Source organism: Homalodisca vitripennis, chromosome 1 (assembly GCF_021130785.1).
Source record: "Homalodisca vitripennis isolate AUS2020 chromosome 1, UT_GWSS_2.1, whole genome shotgun sequence".
In the NCBI taxonomy this organism is placed as follows: Eukaryota; Metazoa; Arthropoda; class Insecta; order Hemiptera; family Cicadellidae; genus Homalodisca; species Homalodisca vitripennis.
The window spans coordinates 245,393,292-245,408,874 of NC_060207.1; the positions used below are offsets into that span (position 1 = coordinate 245,393,292).

General features: G+C 32.3%; 1 protein-coding gene across 1 annotated transcript; it reads left to right on the top strand.

Annotated features, from left to right (window-relative positions):
- Positions 1–626: 626 nt before the first annotated feature.
- Positions 627–15,583, top strand: LOC124353234. The gene is made up of 4 exons (XM_046803147.1): positions 627–929; positions 11,308–11,488; positions 13,183–13,355; positions 15,379–15,583. The coding sequence occupies exons 1-4, from the start codon at positions 893–895 to the stop codon at positions 15,414–15,416; spliced, it is 429 nt and encodes a 142-aa protein (XP_046659103.1). The 5' UTR covers positions 627–892; the 3' UTR covers positions 15,417–15,583.

Here is a 15,583-nt window from a genome sequence, read left to right on the forward strand (position 1 = left end):
CATAGCAAGTAATGCGTAAGAATGCATCATTCTGCATGTAACTGTCTGAATGTACAGTTTTTAATTTATAATCTTCTAGACGCAGTGAACTTCATACGAGTCGCTACGCTCTATTACAAATATAGAAATATAATCAACTAATTTGTGAACGTTGTAATGGTGATTGAAATGTATACAGTTAGAATTAAAACGGTTTTAAATCTAACTTATGTGTACGGAATGTGATAACATTGTCACAATTATAATTTTAAACAATGGATCAACGCTAGTTTAAATCTTTATTATATACTGTAGTTACGAATGATTTAGGGAAACTGTGTATTGTCTACGAAGCATGAGTATCAGTTTCAAAGAACTGAATAATTGATGACTAATTAAGCAAACCCACTTTGTGAAAAATAAACTCATTATATCAAATTAATTAAAGCTAATTGAAACAAAAGAATTTGTCAGAATTATATTATAAAGTTTTAGGTTGCGCAAACAATAGCAAATGCGATTTCATGATAATTTTCTATCGGCTTTCCCAGAAAACGTAAATAAATCAAGAATAAAGTTCGTAGGCGAAGGGTCAAGTTCGTGTAGACCAGTGAATCCATGATTAAATCGGTTGCGATGAAGTTCGTACACTGTTTATAGATACGGTATTATCGCACAAACATAACCTCAACGCGGTACATTCATTCGTGAGTTTTTATTACCGAATAAAGATAAGACTAAAAGAACTCGTGTGTAATGCGATACTTACAAGATGTCGTATCATTGGAACATTAATTTGTAAGAAAAAAATTTCCTGGTGGTTCCAACTCAAGGTCAACTGTGATCCAAGAGTGGTATCAGGTCAGACCCCAGTCAGTTCCGCTGTGACCAAGTACCAGTTCAGTGAGAGAACATGCAGCCTACTACTTTAGTGTGTTGTATTTTATTTGGCAAGTACAATATTCACGATTGCATACTATTCACTTTTCATTATAATATTATTTATCTCCTATAGGAAGTTAAAATCAATTTGTAACATATAAATATATTCAAAGAGATCCTTTACATTATGCATCTATTAGAAATAGACAATTTCAAAAACAGGTTTCTAGAAAATTATCTCGTGCTAGATTAAGTTGTTAGATAAGACAGAATTAGGCAGATAGTAGTGTTGCTACTAAATATTATTAGGTGTACTGTAATTAGATTACTGGACTTAATTTACTATCTTATACAGCCAAAGAGATAAACTTTGAAATCACTTAATTCAGTTTTAATTACTAAATTCAATTAAAGTTGTACAAAATTATTTTCTACTATTAAAATCTATTTGAAAACAGATTACGAGTGGCATTATATTACATTTAATATGATTTTGAAATACAAAATAACAACCTATAAATATAATTGATCTCAATGTGACTTATAATATATAGTCTACATATAATCTAATGTTTATCATATAGTCCAGAGAAGTGGTAAGTTTTAAATGTAATTTTTGTTATTCGATTTGCGTGGGTTAATGAACTTATGTGATCTTATCTTATGATTTTTCCTCTGATCTTACAAATATCTGTTGAAATTTTGTATCAAATTTGACTATAAATGTCATTTAAAATTACAACACTAATGTAGTTTCGTTAGTGAATACAAATAATAATAAATAAAATACTAATAGTCCACAGATATGTTGAATCTTCAAAAGATGTAGTAAATAAAGGTACATAAATAAAGGTTATTGACATGACAACAAGGCTTATGGAATGTCTTGTGTGCATGTGTAAGTGTGTACTTCACTCAGCTATGGAAGTGTTGAAGGTGGCAGTGGGTAGGCATGTGGGAGGATTGTGCAATGCCTCTTAAATTGATCCACAACTGGTTTGGCTCTTGTTATCATTGGAGACCCTTCCTGCTTGAATAAAAAGTGCATGCTCTGAAACTTGACTAAATCTCAATCAGTTCAAGTTGATCAAGTTTATTTGGAGAAAACTGACTTTTACTATGCACACAGTGAAGAACTTCATATGACATGAGAGTTACCATGCTCTATGGAAAGGATGGAAATACAACAGACTGGTTTAGGAGTGTTTTAGTGGTGATTACAATATATACAACAAGAGTAAAAATGGGTTAAATAAAAAAAAAATGCTGTATTCATTCAATTTATTTTGCATTTTGTTAGCATGACACCAACTTAAAACATAATAAAAACATAAAATATTAATATTTATAAAGTAATTAAACAAAAACGTTAAAATTTTAATTGAGGAACTAGTAACTTTTTAACTTAATTTAATCTTTATCATATATTTGTAACGCACATCCCTTTAGTACTAATAGATTAATAGTATATGAAGCCAGGATATAGTACTAGAATATTGTTTCAGGAAGATATCTGTATATATGAAAATAAATTTGTAATAAATCCACTAAAAATTAATAAATAATTCATTATCATAAACATTTTAAAGTGAATAACAAATGTTGCATGGTAAACATGACTGGTAGAATGATTGAGTCAAAGTCAAAATTCTTTATTCCATTGATCAATACATAATTAATTTAACATTTAAATAGATTTGATTAGAAGGATTAAAACAGTGAAAATTATTTTTAATTAAATGTAAAATAGATTATTTGTAAAAGAGACATACATAAAATCCTAATAGTTAAAATATTAAAATATTAACTCCACATCACAGTTTAAAAATTCCTGAATTGTATAAAAAGGATTTCTTTGCAGCCAATCAAGGATCCTGTTTTTAAACTTTGCTAAAGAAGTGTCCCTGGCTGAACCTTGTGATTTGTTAAAAAATCTAATTGCATTTATCTGGTAAGATGATCCGATTTTAGCCAATCATGTTGGGGTATATCTAATTTGCATCTATTGTGTGTTAAGTGATTATGAATTTTATTCCTGATTGATAGAATATGAATGTTAGTTGTAGTGAATATTAAAATGTGGTACCTATATGTAACAGTTAATTATTGTTAAAATTCTGTTGTGAGTAAATAAAGGCCTACAATGATCTTGTGGTGCCACTCTAAAAATAGTTCTCACCACCTTCTTTTGAAGAAGCAAGATCCTCCGGGTTGCAACTGAATGACCCCAGAGAATAAGGCCGTATGATACGTGTGATTGGAACAAGCCAAAGTAGCAGGTTTTCAAATATTCTGTGGATATTGAAATAATAACACAAACAAAGACAGGTCATCGGTTTTGGTATGCCACACTGAAAACAATGGGCATTCTGTTACCGGAGAATGCCATTGACAAGGATTAGTGCTGTGTCAACAATGTTCCTTTTCACAACTCTGTGCCATTATTCTTAGGCTTCCTTTATCTGAAACATACAGGGAGCATAAGGAAATCATTCACAACTTCAAACACTAATACGCCACCACATTGTTGTAAATTGTAAACAACACAAACTACAAACAAAAATATAAAAAATGGAAGGGAACTGTGAAGTTATCTTAAGAACCTTCTTAGCACTTTGTGATAAAAATGTGTCACACTGAAAATAGTTTTCTCATTTAGAAGTAAAATGTCCTAATCAATACAGAATTTTGAAAGGGTATTCCCATTCTCATGTAAAATAAAAAAAATAAAAAATACAATACTTATTTCTGCTTTTTTGTGCAAGCTGAGATTGTCAAGTAGTGTCTGCAGTTTGATAGTGATACACAATGTCCGTTTAGTTCCTCAGAGAGGGTATTAGTCCTTATGATAATGTGAAATTAAACATATTATTAGATTTCTGCAAATAAATACCCTCATCGATATTACTCTTGATCTGTAGACCTCAATTTTATACTTTTTAGGTATATTTATTCATCCAATAACTTCTATATTCTGGTCACAATTTTTATAAAATTTAGCACAATTAAGCCACTTTTTATTTTTGTCTTTCGATCTTTTGATATTCCTTAAGGAGTTGTTGAGTGAAAGGGATAATTTTAATTTTAAATAACCCTTACTGATTACAATACTACACTCAATTGTTTATTTATCATTTACCAGTAACCTACTTGATTGTACATCTAGTTATTGATTGTTCACTATCTAATAGATTGTTTACTGACTGATTGATTGTTTACTAACAACTCTTATTACTTGATTGTTTACTAACAACTCTTATTACTTGATTGTTTACTGACTGCTTCACTGTTATTTAAACTGATGAGTGTTGTTTACCGACTAATGGATTAATTACTATGTGTTTGTGTACTGATGGCATTCTGCACCACACTGAGAAAGTTAAATATCACTGATGGCATAAAAATTCACTAATAAGGTACAGTAGTGATGAACACAGTTTCGTATCTGCAACACAGTAAAAAATAATCAAGACATTTTCATTCTTTCTCAGACATAATTTAATAGAATGCTCAATTTATTCGTTGCGAAGAAAAATTTACAAGATTAATTGTTTGCCAGTATTTACCTATTAAGAATGCTAATGAGGATTAAGTTTACTATTTATTGAGTATTTGGATTGAGCTTTGTCTCTAAATATTAGTTGCCCTTCATCAATAAATAATTGTTTGGTTTACCAAATAATAATATATCTATGGTTTTGTCAGTTTATAGTGATTCTCCTTAGATTGAGGTAAGAAATTAACCTCTAATTCACTGTACGGTTAGTAAACCATAAAGTTTGTTTAGCAAAACAAATAATTTTTGCCTTTAAATCAATCATACTTTAAAATATTCACTGCAGAAGCTATTGCTATTCTACATGGATGTTAACTATTATCTTTGAATTTGCAAAAGTAATCAGCTACTTGTACTGTCTGTCACTCATAATTTAAGAGCCATCTTGTTGCTACAACACTGTTGGCCATCTTGATTTTGGCAACATAAGATTAATTTTAAACTTCAAACACGTTTACAGTCTTCTTTTTAATCGTAGAATCTTGGGAGATGCCTCATTTTAAAGATGTGATTAATAAGCATCCAAACATTTTTTTGTTTTTGTTTTAATATTGGTTATTTGGAAAATAATAATAACTGTTTTATGAATTTCATCATTTAAATTCTCAAACAGTATACACTTTGTACGAAAAACTAAAAAGTGTTTGGATATGTATTCAAGTTTGGTGCCTCCAACTTCAAACCCTAAAGTAACAACTGAAAATAAATCCAATATACTGATGTTTGCTGACAGCCACGGGAGAGAGATGTATAAAAAACCTTGTTGAAATCTGGCCTAAAAGTAATGTAAATATATTTCTTGTATATACAAAACCCAATGCAACTCTAAAGAGTGTCGTCACAGACTTAAAACTGTTGACTAAAGACTTCACGAAAGATGATTCAGTTATAATTATTGGGGGAACGAATGATGATATTGTGAATAAGGAAGACAAACTTTATTGACATTTTCAAAGATATTATTCAACTTACAACACATACTACAGTTCGAATTGCTGCAATACCCTGCAGACATGATGTCCCCGGGTTGAATAACCGGATTAGCCTACGTAAACATGGAATTGGAAAAAAATTCTTTCTCAACATCTAGATGCAGATTTTCTCCCTGTCAACATCTTACCTAGGCATATGTACACAAAAAAAGGGATTCACTTCAACCGTACAGGAAAAAAAGAATTGTCTAAAATGATCAAACACAGTATCTGCGGAGAGACCAAAATCAATACAGACAACTTAAGAACACAAATTCATGAAGAAAAACTAAATTTGTCTATGAACTCTGTAACAGGAATTCAGGTGCTGGAAGGGGACATGTGGGAGAATTATTGAGAACCTGAAAAGCAACGAGTCATGTGCCTTTGCACATACAATCTCAGGCGACTTCCATCAAGACAGAAGGATGACTGCAGGGGTGGCGGTTGTGTTTGCAAAGCAATTTGGAAAAACCTGTATGGAGGGATTGCCTCACCAAGTATCTGGCTTACCAGAGGGATGGTCCGCGGGCAGCGGGAATCTACAGCCTGATAACCAAGGATAACTTCAATGACAAGCCTTCAAGGGATGATTACAACAAGGCGTTCCATGACCTTACTCATGACTTTAAGAGTAGAACTTTTTCTACGTTAATATGCTCGCCCTTGGGTTGTGTCCGAGACCATGTCAAGATAGAGCACTTTGCCAAGAACATCAATGAGTTTCATCAGACCACAGGTGCAAAGGTGGTGGTGGTCACCAAGGAACAGTCTACTGCTCGTAGAGTATTACATCATGGACTTTCCCACGCAGTATTTGTCAGGAAGCTGAAGGAGGAGATTAAGAAGGCAGGATCTGCAGATACGCCGGCGACTCAAAGACCTCGGCACCTCCCAAAGTGTTCCTGTCTCCACCCAGTCTAGTTTTAACTTGAATTCATTTCATTTACATTGTTCAGACTTCCCGCCATTAACAGTCCCCACCAAGTCACTGCAAACTCCCTTGACATCTGGCAAGAACCCTTCATCTTATTTAAACTCCCTAGTACAACAGCAAACACCCCCCTATTAATAAGTCCTAACCTTTCCATATCCAAAAAAAACTTCTTGTTGTTCAAGTAATCCAGTATATAAAAAGCCTTTCAATATTACATCACAATGTTCAACACCTTCCATCTCGTCTGGATCTTCTTGTCATTTTTCTCACTGAATCAAAAACCGGACATAATTGCACTAAGCGAGCATAAGATGATAAAAGAAGAAATAGACTTGCTAAAAATTTCAAATTATGTAACAGCTTCTTATTTTTCAAGAAACCTAGGTCGGGGTGGAGGTGTCATAATTTTGACTCATACAAATGTAAACTTTAAAGCTGTAGAAATCCCTTATTTTCAATCAATATTAGTAGAAAAAGAATTGAATGTTGCTTGACAGAAATCATAAATAGTGGGTTTTCTTTTGTATTGGGATGTATTTACAGATCCCCAAATGGTTCAAACTTAAACATCTTTTTTGAAAATTTAGAAATTTTACTAGACAATTTTATGTAAAAAATTTGAAAAAATTGTTCTTGCTGGAGATTTTAATGTGGATGTTTTAGTAAAAAACCACACTTATACTAGATTTGTAAATGTTTTATCTGGTTATGGTATGAGGTATATGGTAAAATTTCCCTACTCGAGTAACAGAACATTCAAAAACAGCAATTGATAACTTCATCACCAATATAGAACCCAATAGTTTAAATGTAATTGGGGCAATCACTCATATTTCTGATCATGATGGCCAAATAATGGAATTGTTAAATTTAGAATCAAAAAATATTACTCTAGTTAGAAAACAAGTAAGAAAATTTGATAAAAGTAACATAGACATATTTCACAAACAATTAAGCTTAGAACATTGGTTAGATGTCTCTCAATCTACCATTCCCCTCAAATATGATAGTTTTTACAATATATTTAAGTATTACTTTGATGTTAATTTTCCAAAATTATATATTACAGAAAAGTTGGATGGTAGAAATAAATGGATTAATGAGGAGTTAAAACTAAAGCAAACTACATGGAACTTAGTAAATTTAGAAACTGGAAAACTGTCAAAAACCTACACAAACACTAAATTATTTTCATCTGGGTCACTACATAACTGATCCATCTGTTATATGTGAAACATTTAATGAATTCTTTGTGAATGCAGTTAAAGATCTAGTAATCCCAAACATTGAGCACTCGGCAAAAGCTACTTTATTAAATGTTAGTCAAGTCAACACAAAATTTCAATTCAAAATGGTAACAGAAAATGAAATTGCAACAAATAATAACATCCTTCGATAATAAGTACTCTTCAGGATACGATGACATTCCTATTTACAATTATAAAGGCAGCTTTGCCTTTTATTTGTATTCCGTTAACTCATGTAATCAATCATTCCCTAATCTCAGGTATATTTCCAGATAAATTTAAAATAGCCCGAGTTATACCTATATTTAAAAAGGGTAATTTAGAGGATCTGAAATGCTATAGACCAGTATCCGGTACTTCCAGTATTCTCAAAAATTTTAGAAAAAGTAGTATATAGTCAATTTTTCTAATTATCTCGAAACTAATGAGCTATTAGATAAACAACAACATGGCTTTAGGTCCAGTAAGTCTACTACTACAACGGCAGGAGTTGAGTTTATTGAATCAATAATTGAATCTGTTGATAGAGGGCAAAAAATAATTGGCATTTTTCTGGATTTGTCAAGGGCCTTCGATAGTGTTGAACACAGTAAAGTTACTGATGTACTTATACTCTTGGAGTGAAAAGTACAGAATTGACATGGTTTTTAAATCATACCTGTCAGAAAGAAAACAATTTGTTGAAATTAATCATTATAAAGAAAATGCAAAAGTTAGATATAAGGAAAAATATGCTTCTCGTCTTTTAACTGTTCACTATGGTGTCCCCCAGGGGTCTATATTGGGCCCATTACTGTTCCTATGCTAATTTGAAAGGTCTACCTGGAGTAGTATGGGGCAATGATAATAAAGTTTTGCCTTTTATGCAGATGACACAAACATAATTGTAACTGCGGAAAGTGAAGAGCAAATAGAAATTTCCTCTCACATTGGCTTGTCGTTGGTAAAAGACTTTTTGGACAGTAAAAATCTCCTTTTGAATTCTAGTAAATCTAATTTTATTTCCTTCTCAACAAAGCAAGCTAAGAATAAATTACGACCCACAGTATTTGTCGAAAATAAGATACTGGACCAAGTACAAGAAACTAAATTTCTAGGATTAGTTATAGATGAAAACTTAACGTGGGAATGAGCATGCATGTAAATCTTGTTATGCGCAAAACATCAAGTGGTCTTTATGCTCTAAGAAGAATGGCACTATCATGTAAACATAGAAACATTAAAAATCTATTTACTACGCCTTAATCCACTCCCACATTTCTTATGATATTTGTATATATGGCACAACAACAAAACGAAATTATGAACAGAATCTTAATCCAACAAAAACGGGCCTTAAAGATTATGCTCCATTTGAAACAATCCGACTCTGTTAAACATATATTTTCAGAATTGAAGATTTTTACAGTGTATAGCTTATATATTTTTGAGACAATAAAATTCATACTTTTAAATAATAAAACTACAATAGGGAAAAATGTACATACATATAATACTAGATCACATCGACAAGTTGAACAACATAGATTGTGCTTTTTTCGAAAAGAAAACTTCTTTTAAAGGAAACAAATTTTTTGACTGTTTACCACAAAATATTAAAAAAGAGAAAAATCCGAACAAATTTCTTAAATCATTAACAAATTTTTTAATAAAATCTGCATTTTTACTCAACCTGAAGAGCTACTTACTCTAAGAAACCATTGAAATACATTGTGCTTTTCCCCTTTTCGTTTTATTCAAAAGAAAATTGTTAATGACTACTCTAATAGAACAGGTATGAAAGTTGAAAGAAGGTGAAGAAAACACTTAATTTTAATATTTTTATTTGTAGGCTCAATGTTTGTATGATTGTTTGTAAAACCTGTATTTAGAACTAATGTTGTTCTGGCCCGAAGAAGGGGAAAACCCCTAAACTAATCTGCACACAAACCTAGTTAAGAATGTGTAATTCTGTGTATAAAGAGGTTCTTGTTTTCTGTTTTGTCTCATTTGTTTTTATTGTTCATTGACATTGTAAATGTTTAAATTAAAACCAATTACTCTGTTGACACTAATTTCTTGTACGATATGTACATTTTTATGAAATAAAGATGTTTGATTGATTGATTGATTCATCATAGCTTTAAAACGGGAAATATCTCATAATTTTACAACCAAAAATATGGCAGTGTTTGGATTTTAACATTGCTCTTATGCTTTAAAACTGAAGGTTGTTTCTCTACAGCTAACTCTTAAAAGATGTGTCGGACATTTCAAGTTTCCTTGCCCTTCTAACAAAATTGGATGAAGATTGATTATTGTTTCCTGACATAAAAAACATAAAGACGTTCAAGCATGTGAAAAACTATACTGTCAAAGGAACTCCTCATCAATCTACAAGTCCTTTTGCCACCTTGTTTGATGTGACCACCTCTCAATGTCACTCTTTTTCTTTTCATAAGTTATTTTGTTTTATAACATTTATATTTACATTTTAGATTTATATTTGTGTTAGCACCATTATCAACAGTTATTGTTATTTAATATATAAAATAAAACAAACACTTCTTGAACAAATAATTATATATGCGGTAACGCAAATCAAAATAATGAGGCTTCATAAATTCAAATTAATATTTCATGTACTTTGAAAAGAATAGAGTGAGGCAAAAGTCTGGATACACCTCTATACAGGGTGTAAATTTAGTTCTGATACACCTGGATATATTCTAAATGGATTGAGATATTGATGTAAAATCTTCACCATACTTGTTAAATTACTTTTTTGGATTTTTTAGGATAAAAAAAATTACCACCCCCTTTTTGAAGGGGGGTAGAAGGGGCTAACTTTAAATTTTCAAATTGTAACCCCAATTTTGTGACATGTCATATTATAGGTATATTCAATAGAAACTCAATGATACTAAGAAAACACCTCTACACCATTTCTAGCAAAAGTTGTGGGCAAATAATGAAAAAAATAATAATCTGTAGGGACGATAGGGATGTGCATGTCAATGCATACATGATATCTTTTAGTAAGACTTCAAGGGGCCCAGCTCATCCCTTTATGTAGTATCAAATGTTTCTGGTGTGCATAATTTTGGTAAGAGGTGTCTTTTTCTAGATGGTATTACTCTGTAAGGGATTATATGACCATAACTTATGTTAGGATCGTCCTAGAAATGTTTTGTTCATGTCGTTGTATAAATTGAACAGTGCAAGGAACCATAATCACTTCTGGTATGGGTTGTCTGGATATGGGTGTACAATGTTTAGGAGCTATGACGATATCAGTAATATTGAGGTCCTCCATCTTGGATTTTGGTAGAATTTTTCGAATGGGAAGGAGATCATGTGGTAGATCATATAAAGAAATCTGTGTCACTGTTTAACATCCTCTATCATAATAGAATATCCACACCTTCAAACAGACTAATCATTTTCATAGTACCAACCAATCTTGGCTTAACATAGTTTTTAGTACTGAATTGAAATTAATAAAAGTTTTGATTTTAATTCTTCTATTAAATGTTTATTTGATTCTGACAAAGACACCTCCCTTGAGTTTCAATATCAAAAAATTAAGGAACAGTGTATTATTAGTAAGTTATAGATTCTTCCTATAAAATAAGACATTTTGTGTTGAATTCATCCAGGGCTTTATTTTTAGTAAGTATTGTAAGATTTTAGCCTTAAAAGTTTCTCCGCAGTTGCAGACATGTGTTGGATTTACATGGTTCTTGTTGTCTGTAGTCGTGTTGGCAGTTGTGGTGGTCCCTGGCAACAGCCAAGTGTTGCGGACTCGCACCACCACACCTCTGCCACCCCGCAGGGAGAGATTACCCTACACTCCAGTGAGGGGTAGTCAGCGTCAGGAGAGGCTGCCCTACACCCCTGTCAAGCCTACCACCATGCGTCCTGGCATGGTACTCAGGTAAACATTTCATCGTAAAGAACCTGGTATCGGTATTCAATACTTTACTATACTGTTTTTCAATACCATAACACTATTTCTTATCTTTGTTGTTTAGCCACAATCTTAAAACAAATTCTTCAAAATCCAGTTTTATAAATTTTGTTTTACGATCAGTAGACAGTCATGATGAGCCAGCTGTTATGTTGGCTGACACCATGCTGGAAGTGTACTGTTTGAAATTCCTGGGAATATACCTAGATGGAGGTTTGACTTGGAATGATCACATCGACCACATTTGCTCAAAATTGGCCTCAGGCATTTATGTTTTGAGGTCTCTAGCCAAATACTGCTCGAGTCAGGTTCTGTTGACGGCGTATTATGGCTTGATTTACCATCATCTCACTTACGGGCTTGTGTTGTGGGGAGGTTGTGCAAACAATCAATTCCTGAGAGTGTTCAAGCTGCAAAAACAAGCGATCGGCATTATCGCTCAGTTGAAATTTAGAGAGTCGTGCAAGGAAGCCTTCAAAAATTTGCAACTGTTGATGCTGTCCAATCTCTACATCTTGGAAACAACTCTGTTTTGTATGTCTAAATGTGCCTTGACGAATGGCGGGGACATACATGAGTATAAGACTAGAGGCAGAGGTAACTACCAAACTGGTAGACACAGAACGGTGATTTATGTACGCTTGCCTTCACAGGCAGGTGTTCATTTTGTCAATAAATTACCAGATTCAATAAAAAACACTTCAACGCTCAAAATGTTAAAAATTAATCTGAAACGCTTTTTAGTGACACAAACATTTTATAATGTTGACGAGTTTTTGGCATATGATTGGGAGACCACCAATTAAAAAGACTGACTGAATCCTTCGCTGGAAGTGGGAACAATTGGTGAATAAATGGATGTATGTAAGTTTGCAAACTGTATGTTTGAATGAGTTTTCTTGTGGTGTGTATGACAAAAATGTTAGAAAGTAAAAAGTAAAAAAATTGATTGCATTGTATATTTTTCCAGCAATAAAAATCTTATTTGATTTGATGTTAAAGTATTAAATGCAGCATATCTGGGATGTAGATACCATTAAACATATCTTCTGGTATTATCTTAGAAGTAAGGTAGATTTCTCGCGTGACTATCATTTCGAAATATCATACTAATATGATTTGTGCAGCACTGATGATGTAATGATACTCAAGATTGTCATGTTGGAACAATATGCTTGTAACATTTATAAATACTTAGAAACATTAGAAGACAGCCACAAGGGCAGTGCTGGGTTGCAACAAGAATGCAGGAACGAACAGATGCAAGCCCAGACAGTCTCTGTTGGTGTACATCAAATTAGTTTAAAATTGCTTATTTTTAAAAACTTGAACGTAGGATTATTTAAACACGATAAATACTTAAAATTAATCTTAAATATTAGGAGATTAGCCACGCAGAGAGACAACTAATATTTCAAATGTTTTCTTCTTGGTAGGACGTAGTATCCTGTCGGCAATACCTTGTGTGTTGTGCAGTTTAAGAAAACAATTTTTTTATTTTAACCTAGTTTGTAGTTATGTGTTAGGTTAGTTATTTACCTGAAGAAGATATCAGATTACAGATCTCGAAACTTAGTGTTACTGATTTCTTTTTTATCACTGAATGATGGCAAAAGTCCAGAAAAATCCTGTTTCCTTCATAATTTAAGAAACGGTTGCAGGAGCAGAACAACTACCAGAAGAGTGCCGTTTCCCACGAAGACTACGCCGAAACCCTGCAACTGTAACTGCAACATCACTGACTATCGACCACTGTGTGCTGGCGATGGAACAGATCGTGACACCTTCGCAAACCAGTGCCAACTCGACTGTTTTAACTGCACACACAACAAGAGTGAGTACTCTTACCACAATCTACTTGTGGAGCATTGGCACTTATAACCACTTTGATTATCGAATACACTCCAAGTAAACAACAGTCTGGGGCCTTACACAATTTTAGTTTAAATTTATAATTGAAATTAGGCCATGTTTTTATTTAGTAGAAATACTAAAGCGGTCCAGCTAATAGAGGTTTAAGAATAATATGTTTTGTTAAATTGTTTAATTATAAAATCAATTAAACAATAAATGAAAATGATCTAGTTGATAATTGTAAACTTATTGTGACTAGATTAAATATGGTCTGGACCATCCCCCACCCACGCGGAGTGGTACAACAGTTTCTATCCTCTTCTCGTTAGCTAGAGTCAGAAACAGGCTGTGATGTGAATCAAAACTGAAGTAAATGTATGATTTAAAATTTTAAAATGCCAGTAAAACATTTAGTGATTTGTTGCTATTAACATTGACTCATTTGAAAATTTTACTTAATACAAGACAATAAAAAAATTTCCTGTTAACTTAAATATTACTGTAACCAATGTGGAAAATCAACTTGATATTATTGTCCCATAAAACCAAATACTTGACACCTTTTTCTGTGACCCGAGTCATGTACCGACTTTGAGACAGCTAGGCTAATAGTAATGTACATCCGCCACAGTCAGTGTGTTAACTATGATACTTCTTTAGCCACAGAATACGTTAGACTTCAGAACAGCCGGGATTGTAATATTGTGTCGCCGCAGTTAATGTTTTAACATTTAATCCTTTAGATCAGATAGTTGTACCGTTATTATAGTACATATATTAAATTTATATGGAGCTAATACTTCGTAAATCAAAACAACTTTTCGGAAATACTTGATTTATTCCGAGATTAAAGTTCACTCAAAATTTGACAAAGTTTACAAACTTTAGATTCGATTTTCTTCAAAACTTCACACAATCGAACAAATCTAATTAAGAGTCTGATCAAAAATGAATTAAAATTAAAATGAAACTAAAAATGTATACTTCTCCAAAAATGGTTTAAATTAACAAAATAAAATAAAAAGTTCTCTTCTCAAAATACTCAAAAATCAATATAACACAAAACTTGATATTAACTTTACGACCAAAATTTAATTCACAATACTTCCAAAAAATTGAATTAAATTCTCAGACTCTGTAAGATGGGAAAACTTTAGAAATTTAATTACAATAGTATAAAAATAAAAGATATTAACTAAACGCTGGTACGGGACTTACTACTTTGAAGATTACGGAGGCTGATAGGGATTTAATACGCACTGAAGAAAAATTAAATACTTGAATTAAATTTACATGCGATAAAAGAATTACTCTAGATCCCAAAAACTATAGGATTAGAGGAAGAACACTGCTTCTCTACTCGACATCTGCACCTTCTCGTTCTGGCTTCAAGACTCGACTGATCCCCCTCTCTCTCCAACGAGCCGGGTCGGAACGTCTCACCGTAGATAACACGATCAGCTGATTGACCGGTCTCGAACCAAACAAACGATGTCCACGCACCGCGTCTAGTTAACAAGAGCCTACTTCCTACCGCGATTCAGCATAAATAAATACGACTATGGTACAAAGTAAAAACTTATCAAGAGTATAAATTGATTTTTTCTCAATCATTTGGTAATTAAAATACTTCTCCATAAAGTTTAATTATTTCTTTACTGTTAACAATTTTCCAATATTATGTTAAAAGATGTACTCTGTATTTGAAACTATCATGGCCTCAATCAAATCCCTTATTAAAGAAGCTAATAAGGTCTAAAAACAACCTAAAAAAATGGACATGTAATTATTATATAGTTTTTAGAAGATTCAAACATTTTGTATAATTTAAAAATGCATGTAAACTTTACTGAACAGTTTTGAAGAAAATATGCGAAGCCAAGACGAAAGCCTCAATAATTGACATATTTTCATCTGCTAAACTGGATGTACACTTGCATGAAAATAATGTATTTTTTCAAATTTACATTGAAGAATGAATTAATAAAAAACATGTTTTTCAGGATATCGAGTGCTACAACAAGGAGAGTGCAGCAGATAGAAAGTTGACCGAATGGAGTTATGACTATCAGAAACTGGAATGCATCCATTAATTTGCTAATTGTTGGTTGAATAACATTACCATTCTATGTACATGATATAATTTTATATTTTTAAATATTAATATGTATATATTGTTTTAAAATACAAAATGAAAATGTTATTGTA